The sequence below is a fragment of the Oncorhynchus gorbuscha genome, linkage group LG02 (genome assembly GCF_021184085.1).
Source record: "Oncorhynchus gorbuscha isolate QuinsamMale2020 ecotype Even-year linkage group LG02, OgorEven_v1.0, whole genome shotgun sequence".
NCBI lineage: Eukaryota > Metazoa > Chordata > Actinopteri > Salmoniformes > Salmonidae > Oncorhynchus > Oncorhynchus gorbuscha.
The window spans coordinates 68,179,664-68,202,375 of NC_060174.1; the positions used below are offsets into that span (position 1 = coordinate 68,179,664).

The 22,712-nt window shown below is 44.1% G+C and overlaps 1 protein-coding gene across 1 annotated transcript in view; it reads right to left on the reverse strand.

Annotated features, from left to right (window-relative positions):
- Nucleotides 1-1,089: 1,089 nt before the first annotated feature.
- The window catches only part of LOC124008233 (protocadherin alpha-C2-like), a 31,188-nt gene continuing 9,565 nt past the window's right edge, over nucleotides 1,090-22,712 (reverse strand). Inside the window, exons 2-4 of the mRNA XM_046319369.1 lie at nucleotides 19,233-19,291; nucleotides 11,515-11,600; nucleotides 1,090-2,739 (exon numbers count right to left, since the gene is read on the reverse strand). Of these exons, the coding sequence (XP_046175325.1) occupies nucleotides 2,432-2,739; nucleotides 11,515-11,600; nucleotides 19,233-19,291 (453 nt within the window). The 3' untranslated portion in view covers nucleotides 1,090-2,431. The remainder of the gene's footprint in view (nucleotides 2,740-11,514; nucleotides 11,601-19,232; nucleotides 19,292-22,712) is intronic.

Below are 22,712 nucleotides of genomic sequence, written 5' to 3' on the forward strand. Positions count from 1 at the left end.
ACTCAGCAAAAAAAAGAAACATCCCTTTTTCAGGACCCTGTCTTTCAAAGATAATTCGTAAAAATCCAAACAACTTCACAGATCTTCATTGTAAAGGGTTTTAAACACTGTTTCCCATGCTTGTTCAATGTGGAACGACCTGTGGAACGGTCGTTAAGACACTAACAGCTTACAGACGGTAGGCAATTAAGGTCACAGTTCTGAAAACTTAGGACACTAAAGAGACCTTTCTACTGACTTTGAAAAACACCAAAAGAAAGATGCCCAGGATCCCTGCTCATCTGCGTGAACGTGCCTTAGGCATGCTGCAAGGAGGCATGAGGACTGCAGATGTGGCCAGGGTAATAAAGTGCAATGTCCGTACTGTGAGACGCCTAAGACAGCACTACTGGGAAACAGGGGGGACAGCTGATCGTCCTCGCAGTGGCAGACCACGTGTAACAACACCTGCACAGGATTGGTACATCCGGACATCACACCTGCGTTACAGGTATAGGATGGCAACAACAACTGTCTGAGTTACACCAGGAATGCACAATCCCTCCATCAGTGCTCAGACTGTCCGCAATAGGCTGAGAGACGAGTCAAGGTTTTGTCTCACCAGGGGTGATGGTCGGATTTGCGTTTATGGTCGAAGGAATGAGCGTTACACCAAGGCTTGTACTCTGGAACGGGATCGATTTGGAGGTGGAGGGTTCGTCATGCTCTGGGACGGTGTGTCACAGCATCATCAGACTGAGCTTGTAGTCATTGCAGGCAATCTCAATGCTATGCGTTACAGGGAAGACCTCCTCCTTCCTCATGTGGTACCCTTCCTGCAGGCTCATCCTGACATGAACCTCCAGCATGACAATGCCACCAGCCATACTGCTTGTTCTGTGCGTGATTTCCTGCAAGACAGGAATGTCAGTGTTCTGCCATGGCTAGCAAATAGCCAGGATCTCAATCCCTGTGACCTGTTGGATTGGAGGGTGAGGGCTAGGGCCATTCCCCCCAGAAATGTCTGGGAACTTGCAGGTGCCTTGCTGGAAGAGTGGGGTAACATCTCACAGCAAGAACTGGCATAACTGGTGCAGTTCATGAGGAGGAGATGCACTGGAGTACTTAATGCAGCTGGTGGCCACACCAGATGCTGACTGTTACTTTTGATTTTGACCCCCCCTTTGTTCAGGGACACATTATTCCATTTCTGTTAATCACATGTCTGTGGAACTTGCTCAGCTTATTTCTCAGTTTTTGAATCTGATCATGTTCATACAAATATTTACACATGTTATGTTTACTGAAAATAAACGAAGTTGACAGTGAGAGGACGTTTCTTTTTTTGCTGAGTTTATTACACATCCATAGCAAAGAGGCCACTGCTATGCCCCAGCCTTTTGGCTGGGTTAGAGATCTATAGTATCCAGAGAGGTGTGTGCATGGCAGCCCTGACTGTCTAGTGTGAGCGTATGGGTGGTAGTTATTGTGGTTGTGTGGGTTCAAGGCCCCATTGACCTATTGTCTGTTCTAGGTGAGGAGATGGGGCCAGGTATTTAGTCCCTGCCCTGTGTTGCCAACAGTGCCAACCGTGCCAGGCATGAAACACCACGGCTTTAGCACGCACTGAAAATAACCTGGGCAGTCTAATCCAGCCTTCAATCTCGGCCAACACTAATCTCAACCCATTCTAATCTCACACAGCTCACCGTACACTACATACACAGATGTCAGGTGTCTTGTTTGGGTCACTTTCTCTTATTTATATTTTGTATAAAATAACTATTGTGTAATTCCTTTTTTTTTCACAAGGCCTCCATGTTATTGGAGAAGAGAACCTTTGTTTCACTCTTTGTCCGATTGAGCTCCTCCTCTCCCCCTCCAATCAGGAGATCAGAGGAGACAGGGGGCAGAGTAAAGACAGAGATGCCAACATGGGGCAAGAATGGCCAGGGAAGAGCATCCCATTTCAGGCCAGTTTGGGGAGGTGGCTGGCAGGACTGTAACACTAGTCATAGTAATGGCATTAAAATGGTGTGTGAGGTTTCTCTCACATATGGCATTTTATACATGAAAGAGTGGGGCAGGGAGAGTTGAGTACATAATCTGCATTGTGGAAAGGTTCTTCTACTCAAATGTATTTTTGTTTGATTAGAAACAGTATTTTCTTTCAGCAAATGTCTTGCTAATGACAACCTATTAAATCCCGTATGAAGCCTGTTTAATAGCCCAGAGGTATGGAAGCCTCGGAGGGCCAACCTGGCAGAGGCTACAATTGGCTGTTTCATAGAGATAGGCCTCTGCTAATGGGGACTTGGCTGGACAGACTTAACTATGCAAACACACCACAGGGAGGCTCTCCTGCTTCTAAAATATACACTTGGATTTTTGTCTTGCATCTGTTATTTGAACTTTAGTTGGTAGCTCTGTTTTCATATCTCCCCTTTCTCCTCTACTCGTCCACATCCTCCTTCCCCTTGTCCTTCTTGTCTTTCTTGTCCTTCTTCTTCTTTTTCTTCTTCTTGGCATCCTCCTTCTTGCCGAAGGTGATGAAGTCGCTCTTGTCATCCTCTCCTCCCTGGCCCTGGCGGATAGAGATGATGGCGGGGGAGCCGGGGATGATGAAGGCTTCGGGGGGGATCTCTCCAGGCCTCAGGACCTGAGGGGGGCCGTAGCCTGGGCCCGGCCCGTAACGGAAGTGCCAGCTGTTACTGTCGATGCCAGCTCCAACCGGAGGGGACAGCTCGCCCCCCTCACCATCTACAAGAGAGGAAGAGAAGAGACAGAAGAAGGGAGAGAGAAACACAAAGGGACGAGCTATGTCATCTTTATCATCTTCGTCAACATTATTTTCATCTTCACAGTGAGATTCTGAAAACACCAGCAAATTCTACCACCCATAAATTGAGACTTATTCCGTTTCCTATTTCTGGCCGAGGTAAAATATTACTACATCTGTAATACAGCACAGATAAGCAAAACATCTAAATTAGAGCCAGAGGCACACTGATAAACTGACGAAGGGGAAACGGATTGCAGGGAGTAGAACTTTATCAGCCGGTGGTGTTGCTGAGAACACACGGGTAGACTAGCAAGACCTTTAACGGCAGAGAGGGATGTTTAACTCTGTGATGTGATGGGAATTAGCATGTCAGGACGACAGGAAGTGTGAAAACTAATCTAATCCTACTCTCACAAGGACTCGACACAGTAGTGGAGTGAGGGAGAAATCTCATACAATATTCAAGCATGAATGTGACGGAGAGAGAGTGAGAGAGAGAGAGAGAGAGAGAGAGAGAGAGAGAGAGAGAGAGAGAGAGAGAGAGAGAGAGAGAGAGAGAGAGAGAGAGAGAGAGAGAGAGAGAGAGAAGCAGGGCGAGAGGATGAGACAATGAAAGACCAAAAGAGCCTGGAGAGGGTGAGCTGCAGTACTAAGAGAACGTGAGACACAATGCTCCTATCAGATAGGAGACAGTATAATGGAAGATATGAAAGAGATGTGAATACAATCAGCAGGCGAGAGACAGAGAGGCATGCGAAGGGACTTGGGGTGAAGAACGGCGCAGAAAAATCAAACAAAAAGGGGAAAAGGACAAACAGAGAGCGATGTTGTCTGTACTCAGCAGACACAGTGCTCTCAGCCCACACCAACTTCTCTGGGCTCTGACCTACTTTTTTCCTGTGTTTTTATTTACATCAAACTCAGGCCCTGAAAATAGATTCTGTTTGTTTTTCATTTGTAGGTTAATTATGAAATGGCTGGAGTTCCTAATTCAAGTGTGTGTGTGCGTGTGTGTGTGTGTGTGTGTGTGTGTGTGTGTGTGTGTGTGTGTGTGTGTGTGTGTGTGTGTGTGTGTGTGTGTGTGTGTGTGTGTGTGTGTGTGTGTGTGTGTGTGTGTGTGTGTGTGTGTGTGTGTGTGTGTGTGTGTGTGTGTGTGTGTGTCCGTCCGCGCGTGATGACTGTAGCATGCAAACAACACGAGTGTTCAGATATAAAGTACATCAAATGGCACCGACACACAGACCCACTCTGACTCACGCTTCAGTCCTTTACGTTCTTCAGCGTTTTGGCTTCACTAGGGCTTGATGGAGCTAATCTGACTGGAAAGAACGCAGCCATAACATTTACTTCATAGTAGAAACTGAATGAAACATCTGTGTCTGGTCAGTGTGGGGAAGCTGGTCAGTTCAGGACACAGTTATTACAGTACAACACTATTACTGCACCTGGAGTACATTGCTTCCCTCAAGCCCACTGTGATTATGTTAGTGGAGGGGAGCCTGTACTGGTCCTAGACTTGATCAACATCATTTTGAGTGTGTTGATTCTTTTCTCAATGTAGGCCAGTTGAGTTCGCCCCAAAGTGTGGGAACATAGAATGATGTAATTTGTTCATCTAATTTGCACCTACTGAAAGAGAACAACAAACAGATCTACACCTATTCTCTCTCTCTCTCTCTCTCTCTCTCTCTCTCTCTCTCTCTCTCTCTCTCTCTCTCTCTCTCTCTCTCTCTCTCTCTCTCTCTCTCTCTCTCTCTCTCTCTCTCTCTCTCTCTCTCTCTCTCTCTCTCTCTCTCTCTCTCTCTCTCTCTCTCTCTCTCTCTCTCTCTCTCTCTCTCTCTCTCTCTCTCTCTCTCTCTCTCTCTCTCTCTCTCTCTCTCTCTCTCTCTCTCTCTCTCTCTCTCTCTCTCTCTCTCTCTCTCTCTCTCTCTCTCTCTCTCTCTCTCTCAATTCAATTTTTTTCAATTCAAGGGCTTTATTGGTATGGGAAACATGTGTTAGTTAACATTGCCAAAGCAAGTGAGGTAGACAACATACAAAGTGAATATATAAGGTGAAAAACAACAAAAATGAACAGTAAACATTACACATACAGAAGTTTCAAAACAGTAAAGACATTACAAATGTCATATTATATATATATATATATATATACAATGTACAAATAGTTAAAGGACACAAGATAAAATAAATAAGCATAAATATGGGTTGTATTTACAATGGTGTTTGTTTTTTCACTGGTTGCCCTTTTCTCGTGGCAACAGGTCACAAATCTTGCTGCTGTGATGGCACACTGTGGAATTTCACCCAGTAGATATGGGAGTTTTTCAAAATTGGATTTGTTTTCGAATTCTTTGTGGATCTGTGTGATCTGGGGGAAATATGTATCTCTAATATGGTCATACATTGGGCAGGAGGTTAGGAAGTGCAGCTCAGTTTCCACCTCATTTTGTGGGCAGTGAGCACATACCCTGTCTTCTCTTGAGAGCCATGTCTGCCTACGGCGGCCTTTCTCAATAGCAAGGCTATGCTCACTGAGTCTGTACATAGTCAAAGCTTTCCTTAATTTTGGGTCAGTCACAGTGGTCAGGTATTCTGCCGCTGTGTACTCTCTGTGTAGGGCCAAATAGCATTCTAGTTTGCTCTGTTTTTTTGTTAATTCTTTCCAATGTGTTAAGTAATTATCTTTTTGTTTTCTCATGATTTGGTTGGGTCTAATTGTGCTGTTGTCCTGGGGCTCTGTAGGGTGTGTTTGTGTTTGTGAACAGAGCCCCAGGACCAGCTTGCTTAGGGGACTCTTCTCCAGGTTCATCTCTCTGTAGGTGATGGCTTTGTTATGGAAGGTTTGTGAATCACTTCCTTTTAGGTGGTTGTAGAATTTAATGGCTCTTTTGTGGATTTTGATAATTAGTGGGTATCGGCCTAATTCTTCTCTGCATGCATTATTTGGTGTTTTACGTTGTACACGGAGGATATTTTTGCAGAATTCTGCGTGCAGAGTCTCAATTTGGTGTTTGTCCCATTTTGTGAAGTCTTGGTTGGTGAGCGGACCCCAGACCTCACAACCATAAAGGGCAATGGGCTCTATGACTGATTCAAGTATTTTTAGCCAAATCCTAATTGGTATGTTGAAATTTATGTTTCTTTTGATGGCATAGAATGCCCTTCTTGCCTTGTCTCTCAGATCGTTCACAGCTTTGTGGAAGTTACCTGTGGCGCTGATGTTTAGGCCAAGGTATGTATAGTTTTTTTGTGTGCTCTAGGGCAACAGTGTCTAGATGGAATTTGAATTTGTGGTCCTGGTGACTGGACCTTTTTTTGGAACACCATTATTTTGGTCTTACTGAGATTTACTGTCAGGGCCCAGGTCTGACAGAATCTGTGCATAAGATCTAGGTGCTGCTGTAGGCCCTCCTTGGTTGGTGACAGAAGCACCAGATCATCAGCCACAAACAGCAGACATTTGACTTCGGATTCTAGCAGGGGGAGGCCGGGTGCTGCAGACTTTTCTAGTGCCCGCGCCAATTCGTTGATATATATGTTGAAGAGGGTGGGGCTTAAGCTGCATCCCTGTCTAACCCCACGACCCTGTGTGAAGAAATGTATGTGTTTTTTGCCAATTTTAACCGCACACTTGTTGTTTGTGTACATGGATTTTATAATGTCATATGTTTTACCCCCAACACTACTTTCCATCAGTTTGTATAGCAGACCCTCATGCCAGATTGAGTCGAAGGCTTTTTTGAAATCAAAAAAGCATGAGAAGACTTTGCCTTTGTTTTGGTTTGTTTGGTTGTCAATTAGGGTGTGCAGGGTGAATACATGGTCTGTTGTACGGTAATTTGGTAAAAAGCCAATTTGACATTTGCTCAGTACATTGTTTTCATTGAGGAAATGTACGAGTCTGCTGTTAATAATAATGCAGAGGATTTTCCCAAGGTTACTGTTGACACATATTCCACGGTAGTTATTGGGGTCAAATTTGTCTCCACTTTTGTGGATTGGGGTGATCAGTCCTTGGTTCCAAATATTGGGGAAGATGCCAGAGCTAAGTATGATGTTAAAGAGTTTTAGTATAGCCAATTGGAATTTGTTGTCTGTATATTTGATCATTTCATTGAGGATACCATCGACACCACAGGCCTTTTTGGGTTGGAGGGTTTTTATTTTGTCCTGTAACTCATTCAATGTAATTGGAGAATCCAGTGGGTTCTGGTAGTCTTTAATAGTTGATTCTAAGATCTGTATTTGATCATGTATATGTTTTTGCTCTTTATTCTTTGTTATAGAACCAAAAAGATTGGAGAAGTGGTTTACCCATACATCTCCATTTTGGATAGATAATTCTTTGTGTTGTTGTTTGTTTAGTGTTTTCCAATTTTCCCAGAAGTGGTTAGAGTCTATGGATTCTTCAATTACATTGAGCTGATTTCTGACTTGCTGTTCCTTCTTTTTCCGTAGTGTATTTCTGTATTGTTTTAGTGATTCACCATAGTGAAGGCGTAGACTCAGGTTTTCCGGGTCTCTATGTTTTTGGTTGGACAGGTTTCTCAATTTCTTTCTTAGATTTTTGCATTCTTCATCAAACCTTTTGTCATTATTGTTAATTTTCTTCGGTTTTCTATTTGAGATTTTTAGATTTGATAGGGAAGCTGAGAGGTCAAATATACTGTTAAGATTTTCTATTGCCAAGTTTACACCTTCACTATTACAGTGGAACGTTTTACCCAGGAAATTGTCTAAAAGGGATTGAATTTGTTGTTGCCTAATTGTTTTTTGGTAGGTTTCCAAACTGCATTCCTTCCATCTATAGCATTTCTTAATGTTACTCAGTTCCTTTGGCTTTGATGCCTCATGATTGAGTATTGCTCTGTTTAAGTAGACTGTGATTTTGCTGTGGTCTGATAGGGGTGTTAGTGGACTGACTGTGAACGCTCTGAGAGATTCTGGGTTGAGGTCAGTGATAAAGTAGTCTACAGTACTACTGCCAAGAGATGAGCTATAGGTGTACCTACCATAGGAGTCCCCTCGAAGCCTACCGTTGACTATGTACATACCCAGCGTGCGACAGAGCTGCAGGAGTTGTGACCCGTTTTTGTTGGTTATGTTGTCATAGTTGTGCCTAGGGGGGCATATGTGGGAGGGGATGCTGTCACCTCCAGGCAGATGTTTGTCCCCCTGTGTGCTGAGGGTGTCAGGTTCTTGTCCGGTTCTGGCATTTAGGTCGCCACAGACTAGTACATGTCCCTGGGCCTGGAAATGATTGATTTCGCCCTCCAGGATGGAGAAGCTGTCTTCATTAAAATATGGGGATTCTAGTGGGGGGATATAGGTAGCACACAGGAGGACATTTTTCTCTGTTAGGATAATTTCATTTTGAATTTCTAGCCAAATGTAGAATGTTCCTGTTTTGATTAATTTAATGGAGTGAGTTAGGTCTGCTCTATACCAAATTAGCATACCTCCTGAGTCCCTTCCCTGTTTCACACCTGGTAGTTTGGTGGATGGGACTACCAGCTCTCTGTAACCTAGAGGTCTCTCTCTCTCTCCATTTCTTTCTCTTTCTTTCTCTCTCTCTCTCTCTCTCTCTCTCTCTCTCTCTCTCTCTCTCTCTCTCTCTCTCTCTCTCTCTCTCTCTCTCTCTCTCTCTCTCTCTCTCTCTCCCCTCTCTCTCTCTCGCCCTCTCTCTCTCGCCCTCTCTCTCTCTCGCCTCTCTCTCTCTCTCGCCCTCTCTCTCTCTCTCTCTCTCTCTCTCTCTCTCTCTCTCTCTCTCTCTCTCTCTCTCTCTCTCTCTCTCTCTCTCTCTTTCTCTCTCTCTCTCCTCCCTCTCCCTCTCTCTCTTTCTCTTCTCTCTCTCTCGCCCTCTCTCTCTCTCTCTCTCCTCTTGCCTCTCGCCCTCTTCTCCCTCTCTCTTGCCCTCTCTCTCTCTCTCTCTCTCTCTCTCTCTCTCTCTCTCTCTCTCTCCCTCTCTCTCTCTCTCTCTCTCTCTCTCTCTCTCTCTCTCTCTCTCTTTCTCTTTCTCCCTCTCTCTCTCTCTCTTTCTTTCTTTCTTGCCCTCTCTCTCTCTCTCCCTCTTGCCCTCTCCCTCTTGCCCTCTCCCTCTTGCCCTCTCTCTAAGGGAGCTGTTTCAATTTGCAGGATGTTACACTATGGAAGATGTGGCAGAGTCTTTTGTAAGTCTGATTCTCTGCGGGGTCTATGCGGGAGCAGGCTTGACATGCTCTGCACGTACAGTGACTTTGTATCTCCAGTAATATGGAGGCTTATTTGGAGCTCTTCCCTGATCACAGCCAATTTCCCCCCTCTGCAAAGAGCATATTAAAAAGGCACACGCTGCGGTTGCTGGTTAGCAGGTTACTATAGCTCTCTGTAAGGAGGTTGCCATGGTACCCAGCTGTCTGGGGTGGTTCTAGCCTCGTTTCAGTGTCCTACATTCTAAGTCCATTATCCCTGGTCCAATCTGGGTTACTCTCAACCCATTCTTCTTCTTTCCGGTCTACAAACATGCAACCCAGTTTATGGATCATGTGTTATATTAAGGTTTGTGAATATGAGTGCGTGTGCATGTTGTGTGTGTTTTTTTCTTCTATGCTATTCTATTCTGCGGGTGTGGGTGGCGTCGCACCGTTCTTCGTGAATACATCTTTCTCCATCTTTAAAGCTCACTGTAATGTATATCCTTCTTCCTTCTCTACCTCCAATTTCATTGCTCTCCATCTCTGACTACCCTCTCTTTCCTCTGTTAACACTATCCTTCTCTACTCATCTCTCCATTTCCCCCCCCCCCCCCCCCCCCCCTCTCTGTTTCTCTCTCATCGTCCAAATCCTCCATTCAGGGTATGAATGGTTGCTGTGGAAACTGCCTTCGCCCACTCCCTGCCGATGGAGGGTGGTGCTGCTGCAGCAATCTCTCAGTTAGACAGCGTTACCCAGCAACAAGTCACATGGCGTTCCCTAGCAACAACGCTACCGCAGGCCCTGCCAATCCTAAACCTCTCTCTTTCTCCGAACCCCCATACCTCTCTTTCCTTTACCGTGCCTCTTATTGTTCTCGCTCTTTCATCCTCTTCCAAAGGACTCAGAATTCCACTAGCACCCTAAACATCACGGCCGTCTTGCCATGCCTTATTCAACACCCTCTCTATCTACCTCTGTGTCTGGTCTTCATCCAACAGTAGCCCCCCTCTCTCTCTCTCTGCAGGTAACTCAAATGAGTCACAGTGAGGAAGTATACTCTCCATTCAAGGTGCAACATGCGTACCGTTGCAATATAGTGAACCTGTGTATTCTTTCTTTTACACTTCCAACACTGCCTGATACAACATTTTGAAACAAAGCCAATCGTGCTACTTGTGTCTAAGCCACAAGGCTGCACTCACTTCCCTTATTATGAAAACGGTCTGACCCGGCAACATACTAGCCTGTAACACTAAGCACCTCCTAACCCTGCAAGAGATTCCTCTCTGCACTGAGCCAGTCTTGCTGAGCTTCCAGGACACTCTGCATGTCCTCTGCCTCCACCGAGCATTGGATTCTCCGGCAGACCATAGACTGAAGACCATAGACTGTTTTCCATACGCAGCAAAGAAACTGCAGCCAGGTAGAACATATCAATAGCTAGAACCCCTCTCTCCCTCTCTCACTCTCTCAATCGCCCTATTCACTCTCCCTCTCTCCCTCTCTCAATCACCCTATTCACTCTCCCTCTCTCCCTCTCTCCTCTCTCCCTCAATCGCCCTATTCACTCTCCCTCTCTCCCTCTCTCAATCGCCCTATTCACTCTCCCTCTCTCCCTCTCTCAATCACCCTATTCACTCTCCCTCTCTCCCTCTCTCAATCACCCTATTCACTCTCCCTCTCTCCCTCTCTCAATCGCCCTATGCACTCTCACTCTCTTTCCCCCTCTAAATTCCTGTATGCACGCACACACACACACACACATATACACAAATACAGACAAACTTCAGTCCGTCACAGTGATGATCAATCGCCCACCCTAGAGTTCTACACCTGTGCTCTAACTCCTGTCACTGGACAGCGTATCGATGAGTGCTCAGCTTGGGCTGGCTGGCAGTAGAGAGGAGGCAGGCAGCTGACAGGAACATCAAACCACCGCCCAGGCATTCTGACACACCCTCTGAACTTAAACCACAGGAGCTTACCAGTCAACTGTGATCATGTTGTTCCTCTCTTCTCTCTCACTTGCTTCCTACTTTTCCCTCTCCTTCTCTTTTCATTACAGTCAGATTCCCAAAATAATCTTCAAAGGTGATTGTTTTTGCTCTCTATCATCTGAGATGCTGTAAATGGATAAATGGCTATTAAATGCCTTACTGGCATTGCCAAAATTGTTCTCACAACTGGCTATTTTCAGCTGGCGGCTCCCAACAACACTCCATCGCAACTAAGTTGTGCAGTTCACTTCCACCTTTCAAAGTCTGGCCAACAGCCCAGATTTGGCCATCTTGAGACCGCCTCTCATTGGCTCTTTTATTTTGTCAGAATGTGTCGATGTCTGCCATTGGCCCTCATCTAGTCTTTCAAGCATGCTGCCCCTGGAGTCTCAGCGCTAATGCTTAACACTCCTCTGGCGGGGACTCTAAAAGGTCACCTGCGTGTTTCCCATCTGCCTAACTGTATTCCTATTTATCTGCTGTCATTTCACACCACTGTGTCTGCAGAGCGCCTCCAGCTGGCAGCAGAGAAACTCGGTGTGCGTTTGACCCCCACCCACCCAGGCCAACACATCTCACCTGCGGCGCTGGACACTGTGGGCCAGTTCTGGACCAGCATCCCCTGGGCTCCCTGCATCACTGACGACTCCTCCATATGGACCGAGCTGGAACACAAAACACACATATGCTCATTAGATACATCCATATTATCCCCTGTTGTATCAACATAGTGGATCTGCATATTTACCGAGCTGAATGTAAAGCAGAGCTTTTAGGCCGTAGCATTTCAAAAGGAGCCAGCTGTGTGTACTGGCTCACCAGGTTGTTTACAGAACTCAAATACAATAAGGTACATAGTATTTGATTTGCCTGAAACCATTGACAGTTGTGTGCCGTTTAATATTGAAAGTGTATTGTCTCTTTCCATTTCCCTTTTGATCGATCGTGTTGATTTAGTCCCAAAATGTTTTGCATGTCAGCGATCAAGTTTTCAAGATATGGCCCGGATTTCTGTATTTTGAAAACTTGATTGCTGACATGCAAAACATTTTGGGACTAAATCAACAATGGACTAATGAAATAAATACCAAAATGTCGTTTTTGGGTGGAGTTTTCTTTTTAATGCAAAAATGTAAATCATATGCTTCAAGTGATCAAGTGGTCAAAATAAATTGTGACCTGAACTCCAATTATGACATCACCCTGGAAAATATTTGAATAAAAGCTTAACTGGCAGCCCTTTTGTGATCTGAATATTCAGTCCTGAATTATGACATCTGACGGGAAAACTATGACAACGGGCTAAGTTGTTAGCCCATTGTGATGTCACCAATAAGAATGTTCAGTCCTGAGTTGTGACATCAGGTGGGAAAACTGACAAAAGACCGAGTTGGTAGCATATTCATAGGTTGCACTTCAGTCAGCCGGTCGTGTCATGCCATTGTCAGGAACGTTCTCAAGCCTCCCTCTATCGACGGCGCCATAGTGGTGGCCCTAAAGTGGTGATAAACCCAGTCATTCTGGACGGAGGCTAAATACTGTTTTGTCTAAATTACACTATAGTGCCCGGAAATACAATGACATTGCTAAAGAAGTCAAATAATTAGTAGGAAATAACTTTGCCAGCATTTTCATGTGGTCAAATTTACTTTAGACAGATGGTGTTGTTGTCATCAAAGTTCGGCAAAAATAACTATCAATGATAACGTTAGCGAGCTAAAATCCGTTGGCCTCTCATCAATCTTAGTTAGCTAGCTAACGTTATACTGCATCTAAAGTCAATCTGGTGACATCAAGATGATGACTAAAGGTTTTCCCTACTAATTATTTGCCTCCTTTTGAATGGCATTGTATTTCCAAGCCACTGCAATGCACTTTGGACTAAATCTTCATCAGCGCTCATTGTTGAGGAACGTTCAAACCAATGTTGTGATAAAACATGCAACCCATGAACAGGTTGTTATCAACAAAACGGTTCATCCTGTTCAATCTGTCTGCTCGAGGACAACGAGACCCTCCGCTCTGCTAAAACCATTCACAGCTATCTGCTGTTTTCAAGGGATTGTTAAGTCGAGAGAGAGAGAGAGAGAGAGAGAGAGAGAGAGAGAGAGAGAGAGAGAGAGAGAGAGAGAGAGAGAGAGAGAGAGAGAGAGAGAGAGAGAGAGAGGGAGGGCGAGAGAGAGAGAGGGCGAGATAGGGCGAGAGAGAGAGAGAGGCGAGAGAGAGAGAGAGAGAGAGAGAGAGAGAGAGAGAGAGAGAGAGAGAGAGAGAGAGAGGGCGAGAGAGAGAGAGAGAGAAGAGAGAGAGAGAGAGAGAATTTAGAGAGAGAGAAAGAGAGAGAGAGAAGAGAGAGGGAAGAGGGAGATTTAGATGCACTATTGAGAGGGCGAGAGAGAGAGGGCGAGATAGGGCGAGAGAGAGAGAGGGCGAGAGAGAGAGAGGGCGAGAGAGAGAGAGGGTCGAGAGAGAGAGAGAGAAATATAGAGAGAGAGAGAGAGAGAGAGAGAGAGAGAGAGAAGAGAGATTGAGAGAGAGAGAGAGAGAGAGAGAGAGAGAGAGAGAGAGAGAGAGAACTCATACTTGAGAGAGGTGGCCAATATTGAGAGAGAGAGAGACTGATCATGAAAAGAGAGAGAGAGAAAGAGAGGAATAATCTGAAATGTGTAAGAGGGAGATTTAGATGCACTATTGTAAAGTGGCTGTTCCACTGGATGTCATAAGGTGAATGCACCAATTTGTAAGTCGCTCTGGATAAGAGCGTCTGCTAAATGACATAAATGTAAATGTAATGTAAGTCGATGTTACAACTATTTGGTTGCAAATATCATCATAATATCAGAACTACACATTTCAGATTATTCCATGCAAAACAAGTCCTTCCCATTCACCTCATCCAAACCCACCTCCTCCAACCCTCTCAAATCCAGCTTTTCATGATCAGTCAACATCAACCGATCATGTATTTACAGATAAGTCCAGTGTTGGATATCTCTTGTCCAATAAAATTTAACATTTGACATTTTCTTTTCTGGTTTTTATCCTTCTTAAAACAGTGAAAAATGGTTTCTTGAGGGTAACCTATGTATTTGGCATGTATCTAAGCACACAACGTGTCATTTAGCTTGGTTCATCAGAGATTAGGCTTTTGGAAAGAGCTTGAAATTGGCAAGTCCTCTTCCTGGTAAAGTCGTCAGTCGGACTACTGTCATCACCACTATAGATGGCAAGCAAATATAGCCATCTAGTTTATCCCCTGAAAGTTATCATTTCAACTATCCGTATTGATGTCATCTGTAATTAGCTACGCTTGGCGAGACATGATCCATCAATCGATTTAGCCTGTCATGTGTTTCAGAAGCAAAACCACGATTAAACACTCGTAAAAACAATGATGAAAAGGGGATAATGTTATTTTACTTGGCTAGGTAGGCCTACGTTGGTTAGGTATACTTATCACTATGTTTAAGCAACTGTACAAAGTTTCTACCGGAGGCTTGCAAACTAAACATGATCAGCTACCAGCATATCCGCAAAATGCACGTTTCTGCTGCCTGACAGGTAGATTCCACAAGCTCAAAAATTTGGGAGCCCATCAAAAAACTGCTGTGTCAGGTACTCACATTTGTAGAGCTCAGCATTCTACTGCCCTCTTTCTAATTTCACTAGGGCTATATTCCAACAGCTGAAGGATTGGAACTCATACTTGTCAGGTCACTTTTGTTCTATATCACTAAAATATCCACTTAATGGTGGCCAATATTGAGAGATATCGTGAGGCTGCCCTCACTTATCTGAAATTACATGATCAATTGATGTTTACTGATCATGAAAAGCATGCAGTTACTTGCTGTATAACTCGGATGATCGCGCTAAACGTGCCCAGTTGTTTTGTATGGAATAATCTGAAATGTGTAGTTCTGACTAGGCACTTCAAGACGTGATGATATTACAACCAAACAGCTAACATTTACTTAAAATAACTGCACAATCAGTCACCCACTCACACACATACAGTGTATGTACACACACACTCCATCTTCTAAAGCTCAGTTGACACCATGCTTTTAATCAGTACTTTCTAGGAAAGCCCGGCAGCATTTAAGTAGGGCGAAGACATAATCAAATCCATCAATCTTAAAGAGAGAGAGAGAGAGAGAGAACGGGGGGAGAAAGAGGAAGAGAGAGAGGGAAGAGGAATATCACTACAGAGAGAGAGCTATCATACCTGTGATAGAAGAACACCCTGTCGCAGCAGCAAATCTTTACTCCATCATCCGACTCTAAAGAGGCATGCATTTAAGACACATAGTGATGTTTTTTCTAATGCTCTAAATCCATCAATACCTCTTCAAATATTTAACCACACTTCCTTTTTTTAAATCATATGCACTTGTCTGCCACATATGATTTTCACGACATGTTTCAACAACGGAGATTTGCATCCAAAAGGAACTTTCTTTATTGTAGAGAGATGCTATCATACCCAATGATAGCACCCACATTCTTCCTTTTAAGCTACATTCTTCCACTGAACACCCTGAGAGAGACCCGCTGGTTGTGCCCTCGCGAAACACCAACCTCAAAGATCCCACCACCCCTATACGTGCTTAGTGATAGTTTAAACAAGATACCCTTAAAACAACTAACCTAATCAATATATATATATACATACAACAACCCGAGAGAGAGAGCTTGAGAGAGATAGAGATGGAGAGAGAGAGGGAAGAGGAGAGAGAGAGAGAGAGAGAGAGAGAGAGAGAGAGAGAGAGAGAGAGAGAGAGAGAGAGAGAGAGAGAGAGAGAGAGAGAGAGAGAGAGAGAGAGAGAGAGAGAGAGAGAGAGAGAGAGAGAGAGAGAGAGAGAGAGAGAGAGGAGAGAGAGAGAGAGAGAGAGAGAGAGAGAGAGAGAGAGAGAGAGAGAGAGAGAGAGAGAGAGAGAGAGAGAGAGAGAGAGAGAGAGAGAGAGAGAGAGAGAGAGGAGAGGGCGAGAGAGAGAGGGCGAGGGAGAGAGAGAGAGAGGGCGAGAGAGAGAGAGAGAGAGAGAGAGAGAGAGAGAGAGAGAGAGAGAGAGAGAGAGAGAGAGAGAGAGAGAGAGAGAGCAAGAGAGAGAGAGAGGGACACAGACAGAGAGAGAGAGAGAGAGAGAGAGAGAGAGAGAGAGAGAAGAGAGAGAGAGATGCAGCAGTGAGATGAATAGTAAGCAGAAGAAAACAGAACAGACATAAATTATACTCCAAATTCCTTTACCAACCTCCATTTCTACATCAAGCCTTGTCAACAAGTAATGGGGAAAAAGTATTCACTGTTTGTTACAACTAAATGTGCTACTCAACCATTCACTATCACTACCACATCTAATGCACACACAAACCTGAGGGCATTTATGAGTCACAGATGCATTCAGGACTGCATTAATTGTCTTGGCAACCACAAATATGGAGAAGGCCATAAAAACATAGACACACATAAACATGCCCCCTTCTCCCTATACATTCGTAATGAATGTAAGGATTGTACACTTGCAGAGGAGCAGCTAGCCCTGACTGCAGACTCTGCAATGCAGTACACAGCAGAGGTGTGTACTCGAGTCACATGTATGATGCCTTGCAACTTGACTATGACTTTAACAGCAATGACTCATGACTTGACTTGGACTGGAGCCTTTTGACTCGACCTGACTTGATTCCCTCCCGAAGCCCAAATATTTAAAATGATGCTATTTAAAAAAAAGTGAGCAGCGCATCAACTCTTCATTTAATGGATTACAGTTTGAATCGGACAGCAGCCAATCAAATTGTGCCAGCTGAGAAAAAGTTGTGCCTGGCAGTGCAGAGGAACGTCGGCGGGTGAATTCAGATGGAGCCCTTGGAAAGATGATACCCAAAATAATTATTTTCGGACATAAAGACGACGCTGTATCCACAAAAAAACGGATTGCAACTTGCAGAACATGCGGGAAGAAAATTACAGACGGATGCGAAACAATATCCAACTTTGTTCGACATTTGAAACTGCACAAAGAACGGTATTTCGTGGCTAATATAGATGACAGCTATATCATTTATAACTTTACTAGTGTAGCATGTAGGCTAACGTAACGTTAAATCAATGAGCCTCCACACAGTCAGTCAGTGCAGGAATGTGATCGTTGCACCCAAGATTGAGCTACAACTGGCCAGGCAGTTGGTAGCCTAAATCCTGCCTGATGTTACTGCTGTTCCTAGAACCATTGACATACGTTAGCCTACTGTAACCACACAGAGAGAGATAGTATGTGTGTGTGTGTGTGTGTGTGTGTGTGTGTGTGTGTGTGTGTGTGTGTGTGTGTGTGTGTGTGTGTGTGTGTGTGTGTGTGTGTGTGTGTGTGTGTGTGTGTGTGTGTGTGTGTGTGTGTGTGTGTGTGTGTGTGTGTGTTAAGGTTGGACAAGCCTACATTGCCCGATTGCGCCCCATAGCGATCCTCGATTGTCGATCACTGTTGGGGGGGTGGGTCTTTCTCATGGCTACCCATGTATTTCCATGGAAATATAACATTTATTTGGAAAGTAATAATACATAGATATTTTTAAAAACATTCATGATTTGAGTAAATGTAATATGCTAACTATTTCTCTTGTTAAAAATATGAAATGGTGAAGAGCACATTATGACTTGTTTAGGACTCGAAACTCAAAGTTTAGGACTCGAGACTTGACTTGATACTTGTCGGTCTTGACTTGACTCTTGACTCGGACTTGCCTGTCTTGACTTGGGACTTGAGTGTTAAGACTTGAGACTTACTTGTGACTTGTAAAACAATGACTTGGTCCCACCTCTGGCACACAATACTATGCTCTCTCAGGTATATGAACTATATGCCATTCTGCCCTCTGCAGCAATACACACCATCCAGGGAGGGATGTGGGCCTCAGCCTTTAGAACCGTTTACATTGGGTTGGTCATTGGGTGATGCTGAGTTAAGAGTCTGTTTGGTGAGGGATATGAGCTGAGGGGTGCTGACTGAGCGTGTGTGTGTGTGGGGGGGGGGGGGCAGAATAGGGGGTCTGGGGTGTGTGTGTGGGTATAGAGTAAGGAGGTGGGGGTTGTGTCTTGGCTGTGTGCAATTAGAGGGATAGGGGGTGTAAAGGTGAAGCGTTTGAAGGTATTGTTTCTGAAGTGTGTTATTGCGCTGCCATTTTAAACTCAGCTACAGCCAAGATGGTGGATATGAATTATTAATTGAGTCTGTCACCATGACATTATATCCAATTTCTCTGAACAACAGAGAAATCACCACTCCAAAACTCTTAACATCATACTCAAACACCAGAAAACCAGATTCCAATGAGATACTACACAAAATGAGAACCTGCACTCTTAGCATATGTAAAACGGCTTAATTGTACACTCTTAGAAAAAAGTTGCTTGGGGTTCATTCGGCTGTCAACATAGGAGAATCCTTCGAAGAACCCATTTTGGTTCCAGGTAGAACCCTTTTAGTTCCAGTTAGAACCCTTTTGTAGAGCCCTTTCCACAGAGGGTTCTAAATGGAACCCAAAACAGTTTTGCCTGGAACTAAAAAGGGTTCTACCTGGAACCAAAATGGATTATCCTATGGGGACAGCAGCAGAACCCTTTTGGAACCCTTTCATCTAAGAGTGTGTGCAGGGGGAAAGTGTGTGAATGTGAGTGTGTGTGAGTGCTGTTCTGTTCTGAGGTTGAGAAAGCTCCCAGTTCATCAGCCCGTTTGTCTTTCACGGTTCCTGTAATGAAGATGACCTATATACATTAAGTCAGAGGATAGGAGCAGGGCTACTGGGGCCTGGCTGGAACAGCAGGGCTCTGCCCCTCTGTGTGTATGTGTGTTCCCCTTCGGGGTGGCTGACAAGACAGCCAGAGCACAGCTGGCCCAAACGGGGGGTTGAAGGGGTCAGACACATGTTGAGGAGCCACTAGATGTGATGGTAGCTGTTGCTCATCTGATCTGAGAGCTGTCTGTGGTCATGTTATGTTATCTGCAGAGTGCAGTAGTCTGAGAGTGGCTGCCTCTCAGTCTTTGTTGTGCAGGCATGCATGGTGACTCCAGACCTAAAGCGCTATAAAATGGAGGTAGCATTTCCTACATGTTGGTCACATACTGTAGCGATATTCCTCCAAGCAATTGTTGATGTTTTGGTAAGGGGCAAGGGGCTATATACCAACTCAATAGAAGGTGTGGGATCATACCGGAGAGGTGATGTCCCTGATAAAACTGAGGTGGGGAGAGAATATTTTTAAGAAGAGTTGAAATCACAAGAGGGCAAGTGAGTAAAGTGCTTACCTCTGCATCCCTGCCCTCAAAGAAGTGGAGTATCGCCAGTCAGCATTTGGGGCCTTCGGCTAAGAGAGAGAGAGAGAGAGAGAGAGAGAGAGAGAGAGAGAGAGAGAGAGAGAGAGAGAGAGAGAGAGAGAGAGAGAGAGAGAGAGAGAGAGTTTGAGTTTTTATAAAACCTTTATTTTTTACTCAAGTGTTAACATAAAAACAAATGACACACTGCCCTTTCAGAAATGAAAAAACAAATGTAATTCCTAAATAAAAATAAATACATAACATATACATTCAACTTATTTCATCGGCAAAAAATAATTTCCCTCTTCTACAAAACAAAGCGCTCTTTCGTAGGCCCACTTCTCCTCAAATAATAGGAGATCTTTTACAGCTGAAAAGAACTCAAAATCTACTTTTATTCTTGCTTTTACTAATCCTTTAAAAACACATCTTACATCCTGCCCATATCCCGTTTCTATCTTGTGTTTTCTACTCAGAAAAATTGACATCTTAGCTTGTCCCAAAATAAAATTTAACATTTGACATTTTCTTTTCTGTTGTTTACTATATTGAAACCCCAAAATAAAAACCGTGTTATTGAAAAATTCCCCTACAGCTTTAAACAAAGATTCCAGCATTTCCAATAGAGGTTTTATCCTCTCACACTCCATAAAACAGTGAAAAATGGTTTCTCTTATATTACAAAAGGACATCCATCTCTAACATCTGAATTAATAACAGATACAAAAGCATTAACTGCAATGATGCCATGTAAAACCCTCCATTGCATATCTCCAGTACCCTTTTGTAACGGTGGTTTGTACAGTGCTCTCCATGCTGGCTTTACCTTGTCATCAATGCCCAATTTTACCCTCCATGGAGTGTCTTTTCTATTTTTCAATTTATCTTTATTCAACACCTTGACACACCCCCTATACAAGTCCTTCCCATTCACCTCATCCAAACCCACCTCCTCCAACCCTCTCAAATCCAGCAATAACGCCTTTCTTTCTGACTCTGGGATATTTGGTGTAATCCCTAGTCTTGGAAATGAGACGTCTTCATCTTGTACCTTCTTCTTGTGACTACTAAGCATACCCCATTCTTCCGCTGACAGAGCCTTCCTACAGCTCCCCAGCATTTGTCCGACAATCCTTTCCGACCTCATCCCCAAATGTTCTGCCACCCGTCTTCCATCCATTAAGGCGGGCCCAGCTATGGCCATTAACTGTCTTAAGGTGATGATTTTCCCCTTCACCAGAATCTTGGAGAAATGTGGAACAGCTGCAGTTGTACAATCCAGTCTTGCCCCATACACCAGAGGTTCCTCCAACAGCCAATGCACTGACTCCGCTGAAGTTCGTCTGGACACCTTCATTATGCTCCATACTCTGAGAAGTCCTCTGTAAAACGGAGGTACTCTCTCCCTAGAAATCTGGCTACTATCAACCAGAAATAAAGCCTTCTTTAAACCTAATCCTCCAACCCGTTGTAATATAAGACCTGCCACCCCTCTCCACACCACATTTTCCGGTCCATAAAGCAACCTTTGAATAAACTGAAACCGGAAAGCAGCAGCCCTACTAGCAAGATGTACAAGACCTTGTCCCCCCTCTTCTTTTGACAAATACAAAACACTTTGTGGAACCCAGTGATATTTATCCCAAAAGAAATCCACAATAATTGCCTGTATCTTAGCCAGAAGGCCAGATGGTGGTTCTAAAACTGACAACCGATGCCACAGTGCAGATGCAATCACATTGTTAACTATAATAGTGCGCCCCCTATATGACATACGAGATAGTAACCAACGCCATCTCCTCATCCTCCCTTCCACCATTTCAACCACCCCACTCCAATTTTTTTCCATAGTCCCCTCATCTCCTAAGTACACTCCAAGATACTTAAAACCTCCCTTACACCATTCTAGCCCCCCTGGCAAAGCCATGATCCCTCCAGACCATTCTCCAATCTGTAACGCACAACTCTTTTCCCAATTTACCTTTGCAGAGGATATTCCCCTAAAACGATCAACAATTAGACTCAAGCTATCCACCTCCGCTTGATTTTTCACTAGCACAACTACATCATCAGCATAGGCTGAGAGACGAATAGGAGGAATATCCTCTGAAAAGCACACCCCTGCAATGCGACTTCTAATGCTATTTAGTAGTGGCTCTATAGCAATGGCATATAACATTCCTGACATAGAACATCCCTGCCTAATACCTCTACACACTTTAAAAGGAGCACTCAAACCACCGTTAACTTTCAATACACTTTCAATGTCACCATATATCACCTTGATCATGGCAATAAAACCAGAGCTGAACCCAAACGCCTCAAGCGTGTGCCATAAGTATTGATGTTCAACTCGGTCAAATGCCTTTTCCTGATCAATTGAAATTAGACCAGCATCCAACCCAATATCCCTAGAGACGTCCAAAAATCACGAATCAGAGAAATGTTATCCCCTATCTGCCTGTCAGGAACACAGTAGGACTGATCCGTATGTATGATTTGCCCCATCACCTCCCTCAGCCTGTTGGACAAAGCTTTTGACAATATCTTATAATCAGTGCACAATAAAGCCACCGGCCTCCAGTTCTTCACCTCCCTTGGGTCACCCTTTTTGGGCAGTAGGGTGAGGACAGCCCTTCTGCAGCTTATTGGTAGTAACCCTCCGGTTAAACTATCATTAGCTACTTCTAACCAATCCTCTCCCAACATAGCCCAAAAAGACTTAAAAAGTCAACGGGAAGCCCATCAATGCCTGGTGCCCTTCCATTTTCCATGCCTTTTAATGCAGTGTATAAATCCTGCAAAGACAATGGTTGCTCAAGCTCAACCTGAACTTCTGCAGCCACCTTTGGGAGCCCATCAAAGAACTGCTGTGTCACTGTTTTGTCCTCTTTGTACTCACATTTGTAGAGCTCAGCGTAGAACTCTACTGCCCTCTTTCTAATTTCACTAGGGCTAGTGAGCTCTTGTCCAACAGCTGATTTGAGACAATGAATAATTTTTCTTTGTCCATTCTTTTTCTCTAAACCAAAGAAAAATTTGGATGAGGCATCCATTTCAGATATTCCCTGAAATTTACTTCTCACCAGTGCCCCCTGTGCTCTGATACCCAGCAGGTCTGCCAATGCAGCTTTTCTCCTCTTGATGGCCTGAGTATGGCCTCGATCTCCTGTGGTCTCAACCAATGTCATGAGTTCCACTATTTCAATCTCTAGGGCTTTCATTGATCTGGTGATATCTTTAGTGACATTCCTCGTGTATTGATTACAAAATTGTTGAATCTGGATTTTCCCTATATCCCACCACTGTTGAATGGATACAAAACTGGCTTTTGAGATCTCCACCTCTCCCAAAAAAAACTGAAACAGTTTCTGAAGTGAGCATCACTCAATAAAGTTATATTAAAATGCCAGTATGCGCTTTTGGGTTTTACATCGTTAATGAACACCACCTCTGTTATTAAACAATGAT